The sequence below is a fragment of the Loxodonta africana genome, chromosome 1, assembly GCF_030014295.1.
Source record: "Loxodonta africana isolate mLoxAfr1 chromosome 1, mLoxAfr1.hap2, whole genome shotgun sequence".
Lineage (NCBI taxonomy): Eukaryota > Metazoa > Chordata > Mammalia > Proboscidea > Elephantidae > Loxodonta > Loxodonta africana.
Window position 1 is genome coordinate 78,055,366 of NC_087342.1, and position 23,431 is coordinate 78,078,796.

General features: G+C 41.4%; 1 protein-coding gene across 2 annotated transcripts; it reads right to left on the bottom strand.

The window, feature by feature from the left end:
• Positions 1 to 8,865: 8,865 nt before the first annotated feature.
• On the bottom strand, positions 8,866 to 21,066 carry LOC100666875 (zinc finger and SCAN domain-containing protein 12-like). 2 transcript variants are annotated; one of them, XM_023540241.2, is made up of 4 exons: positions 19,597 to 21,066; positions 18,256 to 19,252; positions 13,813 to 13,957; positions 8,866 to 12,187 (listed from the first exon to the last, which is right to left on the bottom strand). In XM_023540241.2, exons 2-4 carry the CDS (start codon positions 18,673 to 18,675, stop codon positions 11,313 to 11,315), a joined length of 1,440 nt encoding a protein of 479 aa, XP_023396009.2. In that variant the 5' UTR covers positions 18,676 to 19,252; positions 19,597 to 21,066; the 3' UTR covers positions 8,866 to 11,312. The 2 variants fall into 2 exon arrangements, with proteins under 2 accessions (XP_023396009.2, XP_064138449.1); XM_064282379.1 differs by lacking the exon at positions 19,597 to 21,066 and having other exon boundaries at positions 18,256 to 19,580.
• Between the last annotated feature and the right edge of the window lie 2,365 nt (positions 21,067 to 23,431).

The following is a 23,431-nucleotide window of genomic DNA, read 5'->3' on the forward strand; positions in this document are numbered from 1 at the left end:
GAATCTGGATCTAGAAAGTGACACCTCCTCTTAAATGTAAGAGATAAAAAAAAAAAAAAGAGGAGAGGAAAAATTACAAAAGGACCAAAATGACCCCAGGAGAATCCATCTCCTCATCTCTTTTAGGGAATTGCATTCTGGAGAGTTGCATTTGAGCTGAATTTCCACTGGTTGGAGCTAGATATTCTTTGAATCCTGTGAGGTCCCTAGAGATGTCCTTTCCTCCAGGAACTTTCTCTGTCCCTTGTTACAGGTTGAGGCCTGAGAATGGGTGAAGGAGGAACAAGTGGGTCATATGTTATTTAGGGCAGCAGTTTAGAAGTAAGATGAAGCACAGCTAAAGCCTGATAGCGATTTTGCCCTCCTTGTACCTAACCATCTGTGGTGGAGATTTAAGTCCCAGTTCTCCCATGACAGGTCTTTTCTGTTTGCTTCTCCAGACCTACTTTATTATTTTTTTTTAACTGAAATTTAGATGAAGGTTTACAGAACAAACTAGTTGCTCTTCAAACAGTTAGTACACACACTGTTCTATGACATTGGTTAACAACCCCACGACATGTCAACACTCTCCCTTCTCAACCCTGGGTTCCTTATTACCACCTTTCCTGTTCCCTCCTACTTTCCAGTCCCTGCTCCGGGGCTGGTGCACACCCCCTTTAGTCCTGTTTTGTTCCATAGGCCTGTTCAATCTTTGGCTGAAGGGTGAACCTCAGGAGTGGCCTCATTACTGAGCTGAAAGGGTGTCCAGGGTACATACCCTCAGGGTTTCTCCAGTCTCTGTCAGGCCAGGAAGTCTGGTCTTTCTTTTTGAATCAGAATTTTGTTCTACATTTTTCTCTAGCTCTGTCTGGGACCCTCTATTGTGATCCCTGTCAGAGCAGTCAATGGTGGTAGCTGGGCACTGTCTTGTTGTACTGGACTCAGTCTGGTGGAGGTCATGGTAGTTGTGGCCCATTAGTCCTTTGGACAAATCTTTCTCTTATGTCTTTAGTTTTCTTCCTTCTTCCTTGCTCCCGAAGTGGTGAGACCAGTGGAGTGTCCTAGATGGCCGCTCACAGGCTTTTAAGACGGCAGATGCTACTCACCAAAGTAGAATGTAGAACATGTTCTTTATAAACTCTGTTATGCCAATTGAGCTAGATGTTCCCTGAGACCATGGTCCCCACAGCCCTCAGCCCAGCAATTCGATCCCTCAGGGAGTTTGGGTGTGTCTATGGAGCTACCATGGCCCTGCCTTGTGCAGGCTGTGCTGGCGTCCCCAGTATTGTGTGCTGTCTTACCCTGCACCAAAGTTACTGCTTATCTATTGTCTATTAAGTGTTTTTCCATCCCCACACTTGTAACCATCAAAAATTGTTTCTTTTTGTATGTAAACCTTTTCATGAGTTTTTACAGTAGTGGTCTCATACAATATTTGTACTTTTATGATTGACTTACTTCACTCAGCATAATGCCTTCCAGATGCATCCATGTTATGTGATGCTTCACAGATTCTTCGTTGTTCTTTAACATTGTGTAATGCTCTGTTGTGTGTACGCACCACAGTTTGTTTATCCATTCATCTGTTGATGGGCATCTAGGTTGTTTCCATCTTTTTGCTATTGTGAACAATGCTGCAATGAACATGGGTGTTCCATTCTGGAGAACATTCCATGTATGTTGGAAAAGAATGTGTACGTTGCAGCTTTAGGGTGGAGTGTTCTGTATATGTCTATTAGGTCAAGCTGGTTGATTTTGCTCTTTAGCTCTTCTGTATCTTTATTGAGTTTCTTTCTAGATGTTCTGTCCTTTACTGACAGGGGTGTGTTGAAATCTCCTACTATTATTGTGGAACTGTCAATTTCTGTTTTCAGTGCTTTGGAGCCTTGTCATTGGGTGCATACATGTTTATTATAGTCAAGTCTTCATGACGGATCATTCCTTTAATCATTATATAGTGCCCTTCTTTGTCTTTTATGGTGGATTTCGTTTTGAAGTCTATCATGTCTGAGATTAGTATTGCCACTCCTCTTTTCTGGTAATTATTTGCTTGATATATTTTTTTCCATCCTTTGATTTTTAATAAATTTACATCTTTGTTTCTAAGGTGTGTCTCTTGTAGACAGCATACTGATGGATCCTGTTTTTTATCCATTTGGTCACTTTGCGTCTCTTTATGGGTGCATTTAGGCAATTTACATTCAGTGTAATTATTGACAGGTGTGAGTTTGTTGCTGTCATTTTGTAGGGCTTTTTTGGTTTTTTCGTGGTGCTAACATTTTCTTTGTTCCTCTAACTCTCCTGTGCTGAGTTCCTTTTGTTTGTGGATTTCTTTTTCATTTCTTTTGTTTTTTGTTGAGACATTATGTTTTTCTTCTTTATTTTGATGAGCAGGTTTGTTAACTTTCTTTGTGGTTACCTTGAAATTTACCCTTATCTTCCTAGGTTTGATCTAGTCTATTATTACTTGGTATCACCTTGCCTTCCTCTCCATTAGAAAGTTCTATACCTATACTGTTTGTTCCTTCTTTTATAGTTCTGACATTGTTGTCAATTACAGATTAACTTCTCTGGTTCCCTGTTGCAATTGTTTTGGTTTTGGATAGTCCTGGGTTGGTATCTGGCTGGTACAATCTTGCCTCCTAGATTCAGGCTGTGGTCTGATGTTTTATCTCAGGCCAAAGGACTCCATTTAATAATTCTCTTAAGTTTGGCTTGGTTTTTACATATCCCCTTAATTTCTCTTTATCTGAAAAGGTCCTAATTTCACCATCATATTTGAACAAAAGCTTTGCAGGATATATTATTCTTGACTGGCAATTTTTGTCTTTCAAGGCTATATATGCCATCCTATTTATTGCCTTCTTGCCTGCATGGTTTCTGCCAAATAATCAAAGCTTGATCTTATTGTTTCTCCTCTGTATGTGACTTTTTTTATTTTTTTCAAGCTGCATGCAGGATTTTTTTTGTCTTTGGTTTAAGTAAGTGTGATTATGATATGCCTTGGTGTTTTTTTTGGGGGGGTCTATCCTATATGGGGTTCATTGAGCTTTTTGGATGGTCAGCTTTTCATCATTCATGGTATTAGGGAAGTTTTCTGTCAGCAATTCTTCGATGATCTTCTCTGTGTTTTCCATTTTCTCTCCCTGTTCTGGAACTCTGACTCACAAATTTTTGCTTTTGATTGTATCCCACATATTTCTGTGGGTTTCTTCATTTTTCTTTTTTCTGATTTTCCCTCAAACAGAGTGGTATCCAAGTGTTTTTCTTCAATTTTGCTAATTCTGTCTTCCATCATTTCAAACCCTCTCCTTAGACCTTCTGTGACACTGTCCATTTCTGAAATCTTGTTATTTATCTTTTGGATTTTTAATTGTTGTTTCTGTGTGATTTCTAGTTGTGAGTTAATTTTGGCATTTTGTTCCTGTATTACTTTCCTGAATTGTTCCATTTTTTGTCTGTATTTTACATGAATTTGTCCACCTTTTCCATAAATTTGTCTATTTTTTCCTCATTTTTGTCTGCTTTTTGCTTCAACTCTTGGATTGCTCTGAATATTAGAGATTTGAATTCCCTTTCAGGTAGTTCTAGTCCCTTTTCTTCTACTGGAAAGTCATCTGGTGTTTTATTTTGGATGCTTACTGGAACCATCTTGTCCTTTTTTTTCAATATGTTTTGATATTGTCTGTTGTCTTCAGGACATTCAGTAGTTATTTTCTTCATTTCTCGATTGCAGATTTGTTTTTTTTGTCCGGCTTTTTTGTTTTGTTTAGTTATGTCTGACCAGGCAGGCTGTGCATCCTCTGTTGTTTGCTCATCTCTAGTCACAGCACTTTTCACCTCCTTGTCCAATGGCAGGGCCAGTCAATCAGCTAGGGTGCAGCAGGGCAGGTACAGCTGAAGGGGAGGGGCTGGGATGGGCTATTTGTGGCACTACTAGGGCGACAGGGCAGGGCAGGAATCAGTGCTGGGCAGGTTCCAGTAGGCTGTGCCTGTGCTGCTCAGGGGTGTGATGTTCAGTGCACTGTGCACATAGGCAGGAAAGATGTGGGAGGTTGTGATGTGTGGAGCTAATAGGGGTATGGGAAAGAGGAGAAACAGGAGCTAAAAACAAACAAGCAAAGAAAGAAAGACAAAGAGTGCTAAGGGAGACTGCCTGTGGAGGGGAGAGAAAAGAAACCAAAAAATGGAGAAAAGCAAAGAAGAAAAAAAAGAAAAAGGGAAAAAGAAAGAAAAAAAATAACTAGATGAAATTTGGAAAAGAAAAAAACATGAGAAAAACCCCCAGGAGTCCCAGATTCCCACCAGTGGGGCTGCTAAGATGGGGGAAGTGGCTCCCTGGCTGTGCAGTATAGCCTGGCTAGAGGGGGTAGAGATGTTATACAGCACCAGGTATTCAGGGGATGGGAAAAGAAGACAACTGTAGAGAGACGAGAACTTAGAAATGAGGAAAGACAGAAAGGGAAAAAGAGAGAAAAGAGAAAAAAAAAAAAAAAAGAAAGAGAGAAAGAAAAGAAATGCCCCTAGGGATCCCACCTACCTGGCTGCATAGATTCGGTGGTGGCTCCTAAGCCGTGCAGTGCAGCCCACTAGAAGGGGCTCCCAAGCTGCGAAAAGAAAAGAAACAAAACGAAGCAAAACAAGGCAAAAAGAAAGAAAGAAAGAAAAACCTCAGGGATCCCACCAGCATGGTATCCCGGGCGGGGGGAGTGATCCCCCAGTTGAGTGTGGTTTCACAGCCTTTCAAGAAGAAGCAAAGATGGCACTTGGAGCCAGGTGTTCCCGAGAAAGGAGGGCGAGGTGGTAGGAGGCACAGAAGAAACCAAAAGAGAAAGAACCAACAGCTCAGGAGCCTGGCCAGTGTGGCAGGGCGAATCCAAGCAGCCTAAGGCCAAAGCAGCTGGCTCCCAGCCAAGACATTGTGACTGGCGGGAAGCAGAGGAGGCCGAAGAGGGGATGAAGAAGGGCGGTTATGACAGTGTATATCGCTCCTTACTGGGTGCTCTGTCTCCTGCTGGGAACTTCATGAAGCTGCTTTCCCCTACTCTCTGTCTGTTGATCTCTGATGTGGGTGGGGCTAATCCAAGTGGCATGGATGCTGCACTTCCTGGCTGGCAGAGCCACTGCAAGCCAGCCAGGAAGCTCGGAGGTAGAGCAGCGGGGAGAGAATAGGGGGTGGGAAAGCATGTGTCGCTGGTTACTGGGTGCTCTGGAAGTTCCAAGAAGCTGGTTTACCGTGCTCCCTGTCTGCTGATCCCCAACAAGAGTCCAAGATGGTCGATCTATGCTGCACTAGCGGTGGGGCCCTCTGCAGGTATCTCTCCTCACTCGCTGTCCTCTGTCAGTTTCTTATTCCATTCAGTGCTTGGTTGAGTTCTTTATCTCTTCATTTGACACTTCAGGTTCCAGGAATGATGTTTGTCTCTGCTTTACTTAGTTTTTCTGGTCTTTGCTGTAGAGGTATGGTGTGGTGCTTCTGTCTATGGCACCATGTTGGCCGAAAGTCTCGATCTACTTTCTACTGTGGTCTGGACCCGCAGAGAGTTACCTGCATGGACAGCATCAATGGGTTCTGTTGTCCTCTGCCTTCTGGTTTTGTTTTTTCCAATAGGAGGCACTGGCAGATCAGAAGGCAGCTGAACAGTGAAGTTGGAGTGTTTATTTTCCTGGTCCTCTCTATACGGTCTATATGAGTTGAAATTGACTCAGTAGCAATGAGTTTGGTTGGCTTAATGGGCTTCCTGTCAGGTGCCATGGCTAACTTCGATCCTTTGCCCAAGGCCATAGCTTCTAACAGGTGCCCCTCTCTCTTTAGGGCTAGCAGTGGTAATGACTCCCTGCTATTGATAGTCCTGGAAGACTTCATGTACTTTATTGATTTCTTTAGACTTTACCCATCCCTTTGTAATTATTCCTTTTAACATTAAATGACCCATTTTGAGTGTCTCATCTGTTTCCTGCCTAAACCTTGAATGAATAATTTCCCTCTCCTCATTTTTCACCTGCCATCTGGCTTATCAAACTCTGTTATGGATTGAACTGTGTCCCCCCAAAATATGTGTTGTAAACCCTAACCCCTATGTCCGTGATTATTATTCCATTCGGGAGTGGGTTGTCTTTGTTGTGTTAATGAGACAAGATTAGCGTAGGGTGTATCTTAAGTCAATCTCTTTTGAGATATAAAAGAGATTAAACAAGCCAGCAGAGCAGGGATGTGGGAAGACACATGCCAAGCCACATGAAGATTGCCCAGGAACAGAAGTTCCAAGAGACAAAGACCTTCCTCCAGAGCTGACAGACAAAGCCTTCCCCTAGAGCTGGCACCCTCAGTTCAGACTTCTAGCTTCCTAAACTGTGAGAAAATAAATTTCTATTTATTAAAGCCTTCCACTTATCATATTTCTGTTATACCGGCACTAGATAACTAAGAATTTGGTACCAGAAGAGTGAGGTATTGCTCTAACAGATACCTAAAATGTGGAAGCAATTTTGGAATTGGGTAATTGGGAATTGGCTGGATGGCAATGGGTTTGGTTTTGGTTTAAAAGTAAAAGCCTAGGTTGCCTTGAACAGACCGTTGGTAGAATTATGGACATCAAAGGCAATTCTGGTGAGGGCTCAGAAGGAAGTGAGAAGAGCTATACAGAAAGTCTTGTTGCTAGAAATATGGACATGAAATGTGTTTCTGGTGAGGCTTTAAAAGAAAATGATGAACATGTGATTGGACAATGGAGGAAGGGCGGTGCTTTTTATGGAGTGGCAAAGAACTTGCCAGAAGTATGCTCAAAAGTTTGGTGGAAGGTAGAACTTGTGAATGATAAACTTAGATACCTGGCTGATGAGATTTCTAAGCAAGATCTTAAAGGGGCCACATGGTTTCTTCTTAGAGTAAAATGTGAGAGGAAAGAGATGGACTTAAAAATGAACTATGTGAAATGAAAACAGAACTGAGAGATTTGGAAAATTCTGTTGTACAGACTAAGGACACACGTCCTAGAATGTTCACCAAGGACATGGCTATACATTCTTTTGTTAAAGAGATTAAGCCTGTGACTGATGGATCTAACAACCACCACGCAGAAAAACCATTAGTTTAAACTGAACGGGACAGAGAAAGAAGGAACAGAAAAAACGCAGTCTGCTTCTTGGAATTCTACAGGCAAGAAACAGGCCAATGGCATTACATCTGTTGTCTTCCAAGAAAAGAAAAGGACCTTCCTGGGAACAGCTTGGAGATCAGCAGAACTGTTGGCAGGAGCATGGGAAGCAGAACCTTCTAGATTTCAAAGAGTGGGTCCATGACCTCTGGGGTCTCAAAGGTTAGAGCCAAAGCCTCTTAGGTTTCAAAGAAACAGATCTCCACCATCTTGGTTCCAGAGTGTGAGGCTGCCATTCAGTTTGGCCAAGAGGATGGGGCTGATGCAGAAAGCTGAGGACAGGGCTGCCATGCCCAAAGGGCAGAAGAATGGGGTCTGCTGGGGCTGAGGGGGTGGGGTCACCACTCAGATGGACTAGGAAAATGGGGCCGCCCAAAGCTAAGGGAGCAGAGTTGCTGTCCCAGTAGGTGGAGCTGAAGCCCAGGGCTGAGGAGCTTCCCCCCAGAATCCAGAGGGCATTGCCAATATCCAGAGTTTGAAGGGCAGGGCCATTTTCCAGATGGTCTCAGAGAACAGAGAATTATTTTCAAGCCTTGAGAGCTAGTTTAAACTGTTCTGCTGAGTTTTAGACTTGCTTGGTGCCCATTATCCCTTCTTTCCAATTTCTCCCATTTGTAATGAAAATATATACCTTGTGCCTGTTCCACCGTTGTATTTTGGAAGTAGATAACCTGTATTCTAGATTTCACACATTCTCAGATGAAAAGGAATTTTGCCCCAGGGTGGTTTACACCCCACATCTCATCCATATTTGATTTAGATGATTTAGAAGATGAGATTTTGGATTTGGAGTTGGTTTAAGACTTTTGGGATGTAATATCATGGGGTGAACATGTTTTGCACATGGGAAGGACATGAACCTTGGGGGGCCAAAGGGTGGAATGTTATGGATTATGTACCCCCAAAATGCATGTTGTAAATCTTAACCTGTATGCCTGTGGTTATAATCCCATTTGGGAATGGGTTGTCTTTGTTATGTTAATAAGGCAGGATTATTATTATAATATGGTAGTGTGTACCTTGAGTCAGTCTCTTTTGAGATATAAAGAGAGTAAACTCAAGCTGCCAAGCAGAGATGGAGGAAGAGGGATGCCAAGCCACACTGAAGATTGCCCAGGAGTAGAAGCTCAAAGAGACAAGCACCTTCCTCTAGAGCCCACAGAGAGAAAGCCTTCCCTACAGCTGGCACCCTGAATTAGGACTTCTAGCTCCTAAACTATGAGAAAAAAAAATTGTTTCTTAAAGCTACCTATTTATGGTATTTCTGTTACAGCAGCACTAGGTAACTAAGACAAGGATCTTTGTTTCCTGCAGGTAAAAATTAGTGTTCAAACCAAGCTGCCTCAGTGCCTTATGTGTGCAACTCCAATGTTGGTCTTATTAAAGAGTCTAAATAAACATTCCTTGATTTATAAATGAGTTATTTTTCAAACATTCATTTGCTTTTCTATGCTGTGAACTCAGTGTTTTTCTCCACAGCAACCATATCAATTCCAACTCCAAAAGCCAATTTGACACATAAACCAGTTGCTGCCAAGTTGATTCTGATTCATAGCGACCCTATAGGACAGAGTACAACTGCCCCATAGTGTTTCCAATACCATTAACATTTATATGGGAAAATGTGTTCATACTTAATAATTTTTTGAAAGTTGGGAACTAATCTATTCCTATAGGACTAGAGACTCTTTCAGTTCGAAGCCAGTGATGATATTCTGATGTTCTGTATGGGGGTTACGGATAGAGGGGTAAGAAACACAGAGACTAGGGAAATGGGGTACAGTATGTCATAGGGGTGGGAAGAAGATGAAATAAACACATAGGGCTGGGTAGAAAGGTAGTTATGAGTAGTACTTATTAGAGCAAAAAAGGAAATCACCCTTCTTTTCTTTCTCCCCTTCCACTTTGGTCACTGTCTCACCACTTCAAACCCACTGATCAGATAGAGACGAGAGAAGGCAGCTCTGGAGTTAGGTAGAAGTGGGATTGAGGAGGCAGTCCCAGAAATTGTGGTTTCCTATGGCAAGGGAGAAAGGGAAGGAAATAAGAGAACATCTCAGAAGGGATTAGGCATGATTTTCTATAAATAAAAGATATACAAACCATGTGTACTTCTTTCTATGTGGCTTGCCTATTGTACACTGAAAGAACCATCATCCAAAGCAGAAATTTTTACTCAGTAGAACAGGAAAAGTCAACCCGTTGCTGGTTGATTTGTTTTCCAGAAGCTCTAAGAGGTAGAATCATTAATCTCTGAGGGGTATTTTACATGCTCCAGAAGGTATGTGAACCAAAAATTTAAAGCAGTCCTCAATAGTAATTATTAGAAAATTCAGAACACAATGATAACTATAAGGAAAGAGTTAAGGAAGAAAGGTAGGGTAAAGCTGGTAAGACCACTAGCATTCCTCCAGCTAAATAAACAAGGCCTGCACTGAGAAGACCCTTGAGAACCCTGGAATGTAGGTCAGTCTGTTTTTGGAAACACTTAAATCTGAATAGATCAAAAGACCATCTTGAAGCCCTAGTTTTCAGGCATGATGATTACCTAATTCTCTGCTTCACTCTAAAAAGCTGGTGGCAATGTCCCCTGTAGGGCCTTCTGTGCTCAGGCTTCCTTATTTCACAGACAATGGTGGCAGCTGTGATTTAACGCAATGTTTCTCAAATTTCACAGTACATCAGGTAACTGTGGAGTTATGAAAAGGAAGATTCTCACACACACCTTCCACCCCCACCTCTTGAAGCACAGTATCTGTGAGTGGGACTTAGGCATTTTAAACAAGCTCCACAGGTAACTCAGATGTTCATTAAAGTTGGGGAATCACTGGTGTAATGCACAGGACTTGAAGTTAGAGACCTGCATTTCAGTTGATCTTTTTCTTTGTGTGATAGTTACAAACCCATGTCACTATCTCCATGAGTGTCTCATTTGTAAAATGGAGAATAATTTCAAGTTACAGAGGTATTTTAGGAATTAAATGAGTAAACTGTTTTGTATCAAATTGCTTTATAGTTAAGTGAAACTACTGGTCTCCCACAGTCTGTCCCCAGGCTGTTTCCAACTGTGATGGTTGATGTTACGTGTGAAATTGGCTAGGCCATGATTCCCAGTATTATGTGATTGTACTCCATTTTGTGGGGTTGTGTAATTATGCATTATAAATCATAAACCCTTACATGTTAATGAGGCAGGATTAGTGTGGGGTGTATCTTGAGTCAAGTCACCACCATACTTCAATCACCACCTTGCTCAAGTTATCACCTTGCTCAAGTAAGGGGAGTTTTCTTGAGGGTGTGGCCTGCACCCAATATATATGAATGCTCTGGCAACGTTCTCTTTCTCGCGCTGGATTCTGCATCTGGCTCATAATCTGACCTCTGGTTTTGGGATTTGAGCTAGCAGCCTGCTGATTCTGGGATTTACCAGCTTATGCAGCCCTGTGAGCCAGCAGCCTATCATTTGACCTGATTCACCAGCTTCCATAGCCCCATGGGCCAACAGCTTGTTGTTAGACCTGCTGATTTGGGTTTGTCAGCCCCTGCAGCCTATGTGAGTTAGGAGAAGCCTCCAGCCTGATGTCTGACCCTTGGATTTGGGACTTGCTGGCCTCTACAACCATATGAGTCATTCCCTTGAGATAATTTACACACACACGCTTCACTGATTTTGCTTCTCTAGAGAGCACAGCCTAAGACACCAAGACACCAACCTTAATGATATCAATTTCCCAATTTGAACTACTTAAGGTAGACTATCTTGTCACTGATGCTTCCAAACCACATGCACTTCTGCCTCTGCTTATATTTGTATCTTAAAGTTTTCTCCTTTTTACCTTCAAAATCTGCCTATCAAACCCTTTACCTCAATACAATCTTTCCTGATCACCCTGGGCAACAGTCATCTGTCCTTTCAATTCTACTGTCCTATAGTCCTTACTTAACTAAATATGTGGATCTTACATATCCCAAACTAGGTTGTAAACTGCTTGAGAAAAGAAATCTGGTGTTATGCTTCTGGTTCCCCACAGCACTAATAAAATGAACAGCACATAGTGGTTCTTTATAAAATATCTGAGCTTTCTTTATAGCAATAATGACTAAAGTTTTGCTCCAGATCATAACAGAATAGTACTTCTCTCCAGTCTGCACTGTGAGACAGCTTCCCTGGAGTCATAACACAGGAACAGATTTCTCTCCTTTGTGGACAGTCTGATGTTCAATAAGAGCTGAGTTTTGCCTGAAAGATTCTCCACACTCTTTGCATTTATAGGGACCATCCCTAGTATGCGTTCTCTGGTGTTTACTAAGATACGACCTCCGTCTGAAGGCTTTGCCACAGTCATCACATTGGTAGGGCTTCTCCCCAGTGTGGATTCTCTGATGCTGAATAAGTATTGAACGCCGACTAAAACTTTTATTACAATGAGTACACTGATAAGGTTTGTCTCTTGTATGGATCTTGACATGGTGAAAGAGGCCTGCTTTCTGGCTAAAGGCTTTGCCGCACTCATTACAGTGGTAGTGTTTCTCTCCTGTGTGAAGTTTCTGATGTTGATTAAGAGCTGAGCACTGGCCAAAAGCTTTGCCACACTCATTACATTTATACGGTTTCTCTCCAGTGTGTATTATTTTGTGCCGAACAAGCACAGTTCTCCCACGAAAAGTTTTTCCACATTCATCACATTTATAGGGCCTGTCTCCAGTATGGATCTTCTGATGTTCTATGAGGTGTGCATATTGACTGAAGGCTTTTCCACAGCTGTCATACTCATAAGGCTTTTCTCCAGGACAGGTTCTCTGTTGTTCAGTAAGACCTGAGTTCTCAGTCAAATCTACTCCATTCTCATCACATGTGGGCTGTTTATCTTCCTGCGAGTATCCAGAAGGATTTTCTAGTTTTTCTTCAGGTTCATGGGTTTCCCCAAACCCAGCAGCCATCTCACTTTCAAATCTGCTTGATATATCCCCATACGGTTCCACTTCTTCAGAAACTTCACGTTTTAGAATTAAATTCCTGTACTCATTTTCAGTCTCAACATCTGAAACTACAAAGGAATTACAAATGTTACCCAGTTGCCTGTGACAGCAAACAACCACCTCATTAGGGAACAATGGCAATTTTCAAATGAAAAACACATAAAATAAGAACCTAGAGTTTCTGTATGTCCATATACACACCACACACCCACTGCTGTCAAGTTGATTCTGACTCATAGCAACCCTACAGGACAGAAAAGAACTGTCCCATAGGGTTTCCAAAGAGTGGCTGGAGGATTGGAACGGCCAGCCTTTTGGCTAGCAGCTGAACTCTTAACCACTGTACCACCAGGGTTCCGTATGACTATAAAGTGGCATTAAAATACAGGGTGGACCTAATATAAAGCATTCCAAAAATTGTTAAGGAACAGACCAACAACCCAAGAGAAAGTGGACAAAAGAAAAATTGATTTCCAGTAAAGGAAATACAAAAACTCTTAAATGTAAGAAAAAAGGTTCCACGTCATCATAAGGGAAAAACAAATTTAAACAGTAATGAGATTTAAATAATTTTTCACCTACTGAATTTGAATAATCAGTTCGATACAACATTATGTATATGAAATAGATAGCACACATTGCTGGTATAAGCATAAATTAAAAATCTCTACGGGGGCAATCTGACAATATCTATCAAAATTATAAATGCATACGTTCTCTGACCTACTAATTCCACTGTAGGAATTTATAGTACAGATATACTCACATACGTGGCTATTCCCTGAAGTAGTATTTGTAATAGGAAAACAATGAAGACAACTTAAAAGTCACTGCATAGGACTGGCTAAGGTAATTGCGTTGTACATCTGAACATTTTAATACTAAGAAGCCGTTAAAAATAAAAAGTGCTACCATCTGAGTGAAAAGAGAAGAAAAATATGTGTCAATATGAAAAATGTATATACATTTTTAAAAAATCTCGGAAAGAGCACACAAGAAACTAATAATAGTGACAAACTGTTTCAGAGTGGGGGGAGGAAATTAGATGGCTGGGGAATTGGGTGAGATGCTTTTCATTGGATAACTTTTAAAGTTTTGTTTTTAAACCATTGCATTTATACCTATTTAAATAAATTAAATGAAAAAGAAAAAAATATAGAGAAAATAGTGATAAGGAAGATACAAAGTCCTCACCCATTCACCAACTTTTAATGTTCTGCCATATCTACTTTATTATTCCTTCTCTTTACAGGTGTACACAATTTTTTTTTCCCCTGAACCATCTGAGAGGTAGTGGAAGACATCATGGGCAACAGCTTTTTAATAGAAGAGGAGGGATATAGTCAAAGGGAAGATAGTGGTAATGTCTGGTAGGATAAGGGCTAAAAATAGCAGGGAGGTCAGTACCAAGGAAGATAATGATAAACCAAAAGCCAGAAAACCCACTGCCATAGAGTTGAAGATCTCAAGTAAAATACAACTAAAACTGGAAAAACGTAAAGAGAAAGAAGAATCTTTATATTCTTTTTGAAGAATATTTGAAGAATGGCAAACCAGGTGAGAGTCTATGTATAGGCCATCAGATTCCTAGAGGTCTTTAAATGATCATAGAGAGTATCTGCTACAAAAGAGCCCAAAATGTCCTGTAAGCCATGTCTCCCCCTTGTTCTTAAGATAGGTCTTTCTTCTTTACCTTGTTCCTGTTGGGCTTTGGGTTCAGGAGATTCACACTTTAGGTTAGCTTTCATGGACTGAAGGGACATGCTGGGTTCTTGTTCTATTCCTAGAGGTGCCATTCCCTGCAAGAATACTTCTTGTTCGTCAGTGTGGACTGAGACCTGAGGAAAATGAGATATAACCGAGAGATTCCCTCAAACAACAGAAAACAAAAGGTATCCTATTCATGGCAGTGGGGAGAAAGGCCCATACCCAGCTCTCTGAAGCCTGGAATGATCTTCCTCCCAGAAATCAGCCTGTCATAATCCTACTCATACTTCAAGATCAACATAAAAGCCACCTCCTCTGAGAAATCGTCCCTTTCCTAGCTGGAAGCAAGTTCTCCTATTCTTAAATCCTAATGTATGTTTGTTGTGCCACTTTTACATTTTTGTCTTATGCTCAGAGAAGTGGAAAAAGCAAAGAGAGAAAGAAGGGAAGGAAAAGGAGGTTAAAAACAGGCAGAAAGAAGAGAAATATAAATAGGAAGAAGAACTGGGAAAGGGATAAGTAAAGGGAAATGATAAAGAAGGAGGGAACAAAGGAGAAAGAAAAAGAAAAGAGGGTTGAAGAAAAAGAAGAAATGAAGAAAGGAGAGAAATCTCTATTCACCCCAGAAGCTATTCCCAATAGTCTTCGCAATTCTGAGGTCCTCATCCCACTTTTCAGAAGATAATCTTATTTCTTACTTATCTGACCTAACAACTATCCAGAGTTTACTTCTTCATCCATCCTTCATTTTACCCATCTCTACCCTCATCTCCTTTCCTTCCCTTCTTACTTTCAAGGCTCACTTTACATATGCCTTCAATCCCACCTCTTTCAACTTCCCTCTGACCCTTGCTCCCTCAATTAACTCTTTTTTCAGCAATTTCAGCCACTCTGTGACTCCCATTCCTCCATGGGCCCGTTCCCTCTTGCACTGAAAAATAATAGGTCTCCCCAGAATGGCACTGTGAAAAGCAGGGATTTGGATTCAGTCAAGTTACTCTGTCTCTTAGTTTAGTAGCTCTGGACTAGTTGCTTAATCTGTCTGACATTATAAGATACGATGTATGTGAAGCACCAAGAATGGGGCCTTAGCATAGAGCAGGCCCTCCAAATAACTCCCCCCGCCTTGCCTGCCCCCGTTCCATGGCTAAATGTTTAAGTCAGACGTCATTGCCATACGCTGCCTCTATTTTCCTGACGTGGTTTTACTTTTTAACCTCTGCCTCTGGACTAGGAAACAGAATCAGCAGAATGTTAGCTCAGATGTATAGAAATAGATGTTTTGATATCTCAAATTAAGAGAAAAGGGGGAAAAGAAAAAAGCCAGTACAGTGAGCTCTGCCTTTTATCCCTGGTTATCTGGCTGGGCCTTAGAAATCAAACTGTCAACTCTATTAGCTGCCCCAGGCATGCTTCTAGAGAGAGGACTGGTTGGCATTGTAAACTCAACATTTTTAAAACCAAATTACTTTTGCCTGCACCTAAGTATCCCATTTTTCTTCTAGTTCTCCCCTTATCTCCCTGGCCACTCTTCAGTTGCCATTGCTGGTTACTCCTTTGATGATCTCATCTGGTGTTATAGCTTGATTACAATCCCCAATTTTGTATTTTTAACGCAGGACATCTTCATTGAATTCCAGCTCATTATATCTAGCTGCTTGCTCAAATTTCCACTTGGATTCTAATAGGCATCTCAAAATTAACACATTCAAAACCCAACTCTTGATTCCAGTCCCTTCACCCCTAACCTACTTCTCTCCCAATCTTTCCCACCTCAAAGAATGACAAATCCATTCTACCTGATGTTCAGACCAAAAACTTTGGCATAATCCTTAATTGCTCACTTTCTCTCACATCCCACATACTACATGCTGTATGAAAACAAATCCTGTCAAGCTCTACCTTCAAAATATATCCAGGATCCAATCACAACTCACCATTTCCACTGCTACTATTCTAGTCCAGGCCACCAATATCTCTTCCCTGGGTTACTGGTTATGGCTATATCCTCCCAAACTGCTGTTCCAGCTTCTACCTTTGACCCCTGTGTTTCCCTTGCCTCCCCTCCCCCACTGTAGAACTTCCTCAACATAGCATTGAGGGTGATTATTTTAAAACTTAAGTCAGATTATCTCTCTCCTCCTCTCAAAACTCTCCAATGACCTTCTACTTTGAGAAAGTAGATTCAACATCTTTATAATGGCCTCAAAGTCCCTACATGATTGATCCCAATACCTATTTGACTCCATCTCCTCCTTGCTCTTCCTCTACCATGACAAGTGAATCCTCACCTTAGGACCTCTCCATTCACTATTCTCTCTGTCTGAACACTCTTATCCTAGACAGCTGCATGGCTTGTTCTTTTAATTCAGATCTCTGGTCTAAATGTCACCTATCTGCCCCAAATGTCAAGCCTTCCCTGACCTATCAAAAACAGTACAACCTGTACTATGTTCACTATTTCTTCTGCTTTATTGTTGTTGATTTCCACACAGAATTTATCACCACGGACATGTTATATGTCTGTTATTTTGTTTCCTGTCTGTCTCTCCACAGTAGACCATACTCTACAGGAGACCAGAAACCCTCTATGCTTTGCTCAGTGTTGCATCCCCAGTGCCTAGATGGATGCCTGGTGCAAAATAGACATTAATAAATATCTGCTGAACGAATGAACTGTTCCCCAATCCAACTTCCCCCAAAGACATTTTTTCTTATCTTTTTTTAAAATTGTGATTTAGGTGAAAGTTTACACAGCAAATTAGTTTCTCATTAAATAGTTAATAACAAATTGTTTTGTGACATTGGGTGCCAACTCCACAATGTGTCAACTGTCTCCCCTTTTCCACCACAGGCTCCTTGCTTTCTTATGTCCAGTTTTCCTGTCCCTTCCTGCATTCTCATCTTTGCTTTTGGGCTGGTGTGCCCATCAGTCTCGTATACATGATGAAATTATGAAGCATGTCTCCCAAGTATGCTATTGTTTTGGCCCTATAGACTTGTTCAATCTTTGGCTGAAGGGTGACTCTCAGTAGTGACTTCAGTACTGAGTTAAAAGGGTGTACAGAGGTCAGGGTTTTCCAGTCTCTGTCAGACCAGCAAGCCTGGACTTCTGTGTGTGTGTGTGTATTTGAATTCTGTTATGCATTTTTCTCCTGCTCTGTCTGGGACCCTCTTTGTGATCCCTGCCAGAGCAGTCAGTGGTGGTAACTGGGTACCATCTAGTTTTTCTGGGCTCAGTCTGGTAGACGTTGTAGTAGTTGTGTTCCATTAGTCCTCTGGACTAATCTTTCCTTTGTGTCTTTGGGCTTCTTCATTCTCCTTTGCTCCAGTGAGGATGTGACAAGTACATGCATCTTAGATGGCTTCTCACAGGCTTTTAAGATCCCAGCTGCTACTCACCACAGTAGGATGTGGAACATTTTCTTTATAGAATATGTTATGCCACCTAAGCTAGATGTCCCCCAAACTACAGTGTTTTTAGGAGTGTTTCCATGACACTAGTCTTTCAAGCTTGAAATCTCTGATGCTTAGCCCAGAATAGGCTGCCTGGTAAAGAATTCTCCATTTGTTCTTCCTTCATTATAAATCTAATCTGTCATCATTTCCAGTTAATTATGACCTAAGACATGTTTCATCCTTTGTAGTTACTCTTACATGGCTCTGTCTCAAACTCAGGAATTCTTGCCACATACTCCTTACTTCTGCAGTCTATTTTGTACCCCAATGCTAGATTACACATCCTATCTTACTGCTTTTATTTAACTATGTTTTGTACACCTTATGCCAAGATTTCCTAAATTTGGTTCTATCCACACTCTGGGTTGGATAGTTCATTGTTGTATGGGACTGTCCTGTGTGCACTGTAGGATGTTTAGCAGCATTCCTGGCCTGTACCCACTAGATGCCAATAGCACCCCTCACTTATGACAAACAAAAATGTCTTAGGAATTGCCACATGCTTTCTGGGGTACAAAATCACCACTGTTTGAGAACCACTGTCTTTTATCAATATTAAAACAAAACGAAAAGGTCCTACATAATTTGGTCCTTTTTCACATCCTGGAGTTAGTAATATAAGCAAGGAAAAAGATTAAGAATCTCTTTCGTACAGAATAAAATCTAAACTCCAAAGGTTGATATTCAAGGTCCTGGACTCTACTTTCAACTCTTCTACTCACAACTCAGCTTTCCAACCTAACTAGGCCTCTGCTACTCAAAGTAGCATGAGTCCCCTGCCCTGCCCCTTCCCACCAACTTTCCCCTCTGCTGCTACATCTAGCCCCCAGAAATAGTGGCTTTAATCTCATCATCTTTTAATTAATACTTTAATGAAAACGAGGCTTTGTGAAATAACCCTGTGTCTCATTCTGGCCTAGAAGTCCACAATGTATCTTTTCTCAAACAAAAACCACATCTTTTTTCTCACCTGCTCTCCTGGCTCATCCAGCTCTCTCTCTAAATCCTCCAGCACAATCACTGCCTCCTCTCCACTCTCCGGATGCTGCTCCCGCACCCAGGCCTGGAGCTCCTCAGGCAGGATGCTCAGGAACTGCTCCAACACCAGCAACTCCAGAATCTCCTCTTTGGTGTGGGTCTCTGGCCTCAGCCACTGATGGCAAAGTTCTCGGAGCTGGCGCAAGGCCTCACGGGGTCCAGATGTTTCCTGGTAGCAGAACTGCCTAAAGTACTGTCGGAAGACCTCTCTGCTATGGGAGTTGTTCTTTTGCAGCCTCTGATCCCTTCTGGTGGTATACTTATATTCTTCCTCCTCCTCCTTCTCTATCTTTACTTCCAAAACTTCATCCTGGTCTGCAGGGGCCGGGACAGTCCAAGCAGGTTCCATCATAGCTGTGTCAAAGCTGTACTAGTGTTTCAATTACTATATTCCCTGGAAAGTTTCTTCCTGGGTGAACTGGAGGAATAAGCCATCATTATTAACACAAACTATATCTTAAATAAACACTGGTAATTCTAAGAATATAAATATGAGCCTTGAAAATCTGCCTCTAGGTTAAAAGCTGCAAGAGCCAAGTTATTTCAGCCCTTTAAGAAAGAGTGAGACTTAGTAGGAAACCTATTTCCATGTAGTTCTAAAATAAAGAACAACTAATTGGAATAAAATAAACATTTAATGCAAGTAATATAAATAAAAGGCTGGTGCATCCCTAGCTGGTGCCTTTAAAAAAATTTTTTTTTAATGCCCAGATGTGTGTATAGGGGGAACCATGAAGCCCTAAAAGCAGCAGGGTCACATGAATTTATTTCTTCGTAATTTAATCTCTATGCTCCTCTCCTCATTCTTCATTAATAAAGTGAAAAGTCTGGAGACATTGCTCTTTAAGGCCTTCTTCTGCCCTTGCATTCTGTGGCTTGCCAGGCCGGCCCAGGACAGGTTCTTTAGGATACCGGTCAACGTCTGTGAGCTAGGAGTGTAAGAAACATACAGAGGTGTCGAAAAGGAGAAGAGAACACGGCCCAAGGCAAGCCCAGAGGATTTGGGGCACACAACTGTACTGTCCGCAGAGACCCGGAGCGGACCACTCATGAATACACCCTATTCTGAGATGGTCTCTGAGACAGGAGTGTCCTGCGGCCCCACCTGGGTGGGGGAAGACCGGAGCGGGGTGGGGGAAGACCGGAGCCCACCCCGCACCTGCCTCGGCTGGGTTGAAGGGCCCAGGCCGTGGGAACGCAGCAACCTTTCGCCCGGCAACTGCAGTCCCACCCAGCGCCCTCTCCTCCTGGCCAGGAGCACAGGTTCGCTCACCCACGGCCCCAGGGAGCCAGCCAAGGACTGCCTCCTACAGGGCGAAATGCTGAGGTCTCCAGTCCCTTCGGAGCCCGGAACCCTCCAAGAGCGACCCACAAAGGCCGGAAGCGGCCGGGCAATACCGACGAAAAGCTCGCTCTGCCGGCGAGTGGCGCATTTCCGCGGGAGCTCTAGGAAGTGGGGATTGAAGGAGGCTTTCAACTCAGTGGTTTTTCCTCGCGTCTACACAAAAGGACCGCTGGGGATTCTTAGGCCAGCAGTTAACGGAATTGTTTTCTTTTTCTCCGCCCATTTACTCCGCTATTTCCCCCGAGTTCCGCAACTCTATTGGTGGTCGACGCTTGGAGAGAGGATGTGAAGATAGAGAAATCCTTTACTCTTCCCTCTCACTTTCATTTGGGTTTTTGCATCTGCGAAGCTTGCTCTCAATTAGTAAATGTTGCCTGTTTTAACCTACCCAGTGGTGCCACGGAAGAAAGGCTTGGTGATCTGCTTTGGTAAAAGATTAAAAAAAAAATTTTTTTTTTTTACAACCCAGAAAACTATGTGAAGCAGTTCTACTCTGTAACACGTGGTGTTGCCATGACTCCAAATCATCTGAGGCAACAGGTTTTTTAGTTCACTCTTCACTCACACTTATATTTGGCTTTTTGCATCTGTGAGGTTGCAGTACCTCAAAGGGGTGGTCTCCTGAGGCCTTCCCTACTCAACAGAGCTTCACTGCGGCAAAGGACATGGCCTCTTCTATATACACTCCTCAAGGGATAACCTGCTGGTTTGTGCCTACTTTTCCCACCTTCAACAATGGTCTTGAGGTTCACTTTTATGCTCTGACGGTATGATTATACACCTGAAGACCAACGGACTTCACTGGGGGAAACTATATTAAAAAGATTATTTAGTCAAGTAGTGAGATATAAAATTAACACCCTGAAATCGATAGCCCTTATGTATACACATAACCAGTGATAATCATTTACAAGATAAAATGGAAGACCATGTTTCCAATAACAACAACAAAAAGATAAAATACGTAGGAATAAATTTAAGAAATGTGTAAAATCTATATGAGTAAACCTTAAAACACTTCTTAAAGGTCAAGTGTGAATTTAAACAAAGTCATGTACAGTTCTTGGATAGAAAAACTAAATAAAGATGTCAATCTTCCCTATATATGTTTGTAACTATAATATCCCAATAACAATACCAACACATACTGTTCCAAGGTTAGATTGATTATAAAATTCATATGGGAAAGTAAGAATAGCCAGGAAATCCCTGAAAAAACAATGGTGAAGGGCAGCCTATCAATTATTAGAACATATTATAAAGCTGTTGTAATTAAAAGAGTAGGATATCTATGCATAAGCAGAGAAGGAAATGTTCAGAAATGGACCCAGGTACATATGGATAGTTAGTAAATGTTGAAGGTGTTATCTACAATCAATGGGGAAATGAGGGCTTATAAGTAAGTTTTACTGGGACAACTGACAGTCATTTGCTGGAAGATAAAATTGTATTCATATCTCCCACCATACATTACAATCAGGATAAATTTCAAATGGATCCTAGATCTAAATGTAAAAAACGCACCTATACATGTTTAGGAGAAAACGAGTAAAAATTTTAATACCTGGGAGTGAAGAGTCCTTAGCTAACCGTGATTCAAAATCCAAAAGATAAATCTGACTACATAAAAACAAAACGTATTGTTTGTCAAAACACATCACTAGACAAGTCAAAAGACAAATGACACACTGAAAAAAGTTTGCAACATATTACAAAGGGCTAACATCCCTAATACATGAAGAGCTGCTAAAAACTGGGAAGAAAATAGTAATAGAGAAAATTGGCAAGAGAAATGAACAGTTGACAATAGAAATGCTAGCAAACTTCAGACATCTGCAAAGATGTTCAACTTCACTCAAAATATAAACACACAAACTAAAAACTACACTGAGGTGCCATTACTAAAGGGAATTACTATGTATAATCTTCTTATGAACTATGGTTGCTAATCAGTTTCTTTAAAAATTATCACACTGGGTAGAAAGCAAATCAGAGCTAGACATGAAAGCATTAAAAAATTAAACTATGCATGGGACCCAGAGGAAACTGTACTGAAAAAATTGTTGTCAAATGACATTTTTGTATTTTGAACCCATACTTCTTGTCTGGAAAAATGTTAGTACCTAAATTCAATATAATAATATTTAACACATTGATGTTGTTGTTGGGTGCTGATCAATCGATTCCAACTCATAGCAACCCCATGTTACAGAGAACTCCCGATAGGGTTTTTTAGGATGTAATCTTTACAGGAGCAGATTGCCAGGTCTTTCTTTCACAGAGCGGCTGATGGGTTCAAACCACCAACCTTTTGGTTAGCAGTCAAGCACTTAACTATTGTGCCACCAGGGGTCCTTATTTAACACATAGCCAACTTTTTAATTCTCATGTTAGGAAAGAAAAGACTAATTTTTTTTTTTTTTTCGGGTGGCAGTCTACCTGGATTTTTTTTTTTTTAATAATTTTTATTGTGCTTTAAGTGAAAGTTTACAAATCAAGTCAGTCTCTCACATATAAACTTATATACACCTTACTACATTCTCCCATTTACTCTTTCCCGAATGAGTCAGCCCGCTCCCTCCTTCCAGTCTCTCCTTTCGTGACCATTTTGCCAGTTTCTAACCCCCTCTACACTCCCATCTCCCCTCCAGACAGGAGATGCCAACATAGTCTCAAGTGTCCACCTGATGCAAGTAGCTCACTCCTCATCGGCATCTCTCTCCAACCCATTGTCCAGTCCAATCCATGTCTGACGAGTTGTCTTGGGGAATGGTTCCTGTCCTGGGCCAACAGAAGGTTTGGGGACCATGACTGCTGGGGTCCTTCTAGTCTCAGTCAGACCATTAAGTCTGGTAAGAAAAGACTAATTTTAAGCTCTAGATCATCATTAGTGATTATAAAAGAATACTTTCATTTACAGATTTGAAACCAGAAGCCAAAAACAAACAAGGTTTTAGGATGTGAATTGTGAGCTTCTAGAAAATATATGGCAGAAAACACAGGTACCTTATGTCAATAAAGGAAGGACTTTCAGAGTTCACATGGAGACCGTAGAATGTTTTGCTTCTTATCCACAGTTCTAATGGGAGAGTCCATGACTAGGTGTTTTAAAGAAACAATTTCCATCTAATTTATGAATGTCAATACAGTTCTTTGCTCAGGTAAAGAAGTTGATCTATCTTTAAGGTATATGGCATAGACTGATGAAAAGGTTTAAGAATATTTAGACATGTCCAGGCTGTTAAACATAAACTGAGCCATGCAACAAGTAGGCATATACTATGATTTTGCCAGGGTATGTGCTAAATAAACCCTTGTTTAAAAAATGATCAAAAATTTAATCTTCCTCCCCTGCCCAAATGACAAAAGGAGGAACTGAGAATAGTAGCACAGTGGTTAAGAGCTATGGCTCCCAAGCAGGAGGTTGGCAGTTTGAATCCACCAGCCACTCCTTGGAAACCCTATGCAACAGTTCTACTCTGCCCTACAGGGTTGCTTTGAGTTGGACTCGACTCAATGGCAGTGGTTTGTACAAGACTTAAATTTCAATCTAATATAGCAAGAATTCAATGCACAAAGTCTAGATTAAGTAATCCAGAAAACAGTAACAGAGGCGCGTTTTGTAGTGGTATGGAGGTAACCACTAGGAGAGCCAGGGATAGAAAAAGTGCCCCTCAGGAGTATCATGAAGTGTATTAAGTGGCATAGCAGGGTTTGTTGCTTTTCATTGTAAAACCTGGCGTGCTACTTAAATGAATAATTT

Bases quoted from the DNA above. Each gene is read 5' to 3' on its own strand.
- LOC100666875 (XM_023540241.2), bottom strand. From the start codon at position 18,675: ATGATGGAACCTGCTTGGACTGTCCCGGCCCCTGCAGACCAGGATGAA. The intron at 13,958-18,255 runs GTGAGAAAAAAG...CATTTTCCTCAG, and splicing joins TGGATGAGCCAGGAGAGCAG to GTCTCAGTCCACACTGACGA. The intron at 12,188-13,812 runs GTAAAGAAGAAA...ATTCCTTTGTAG, and splicing joins CAAAGCCCAACAGGAACAAG to TTTCAGATGTTGAGACTGAA.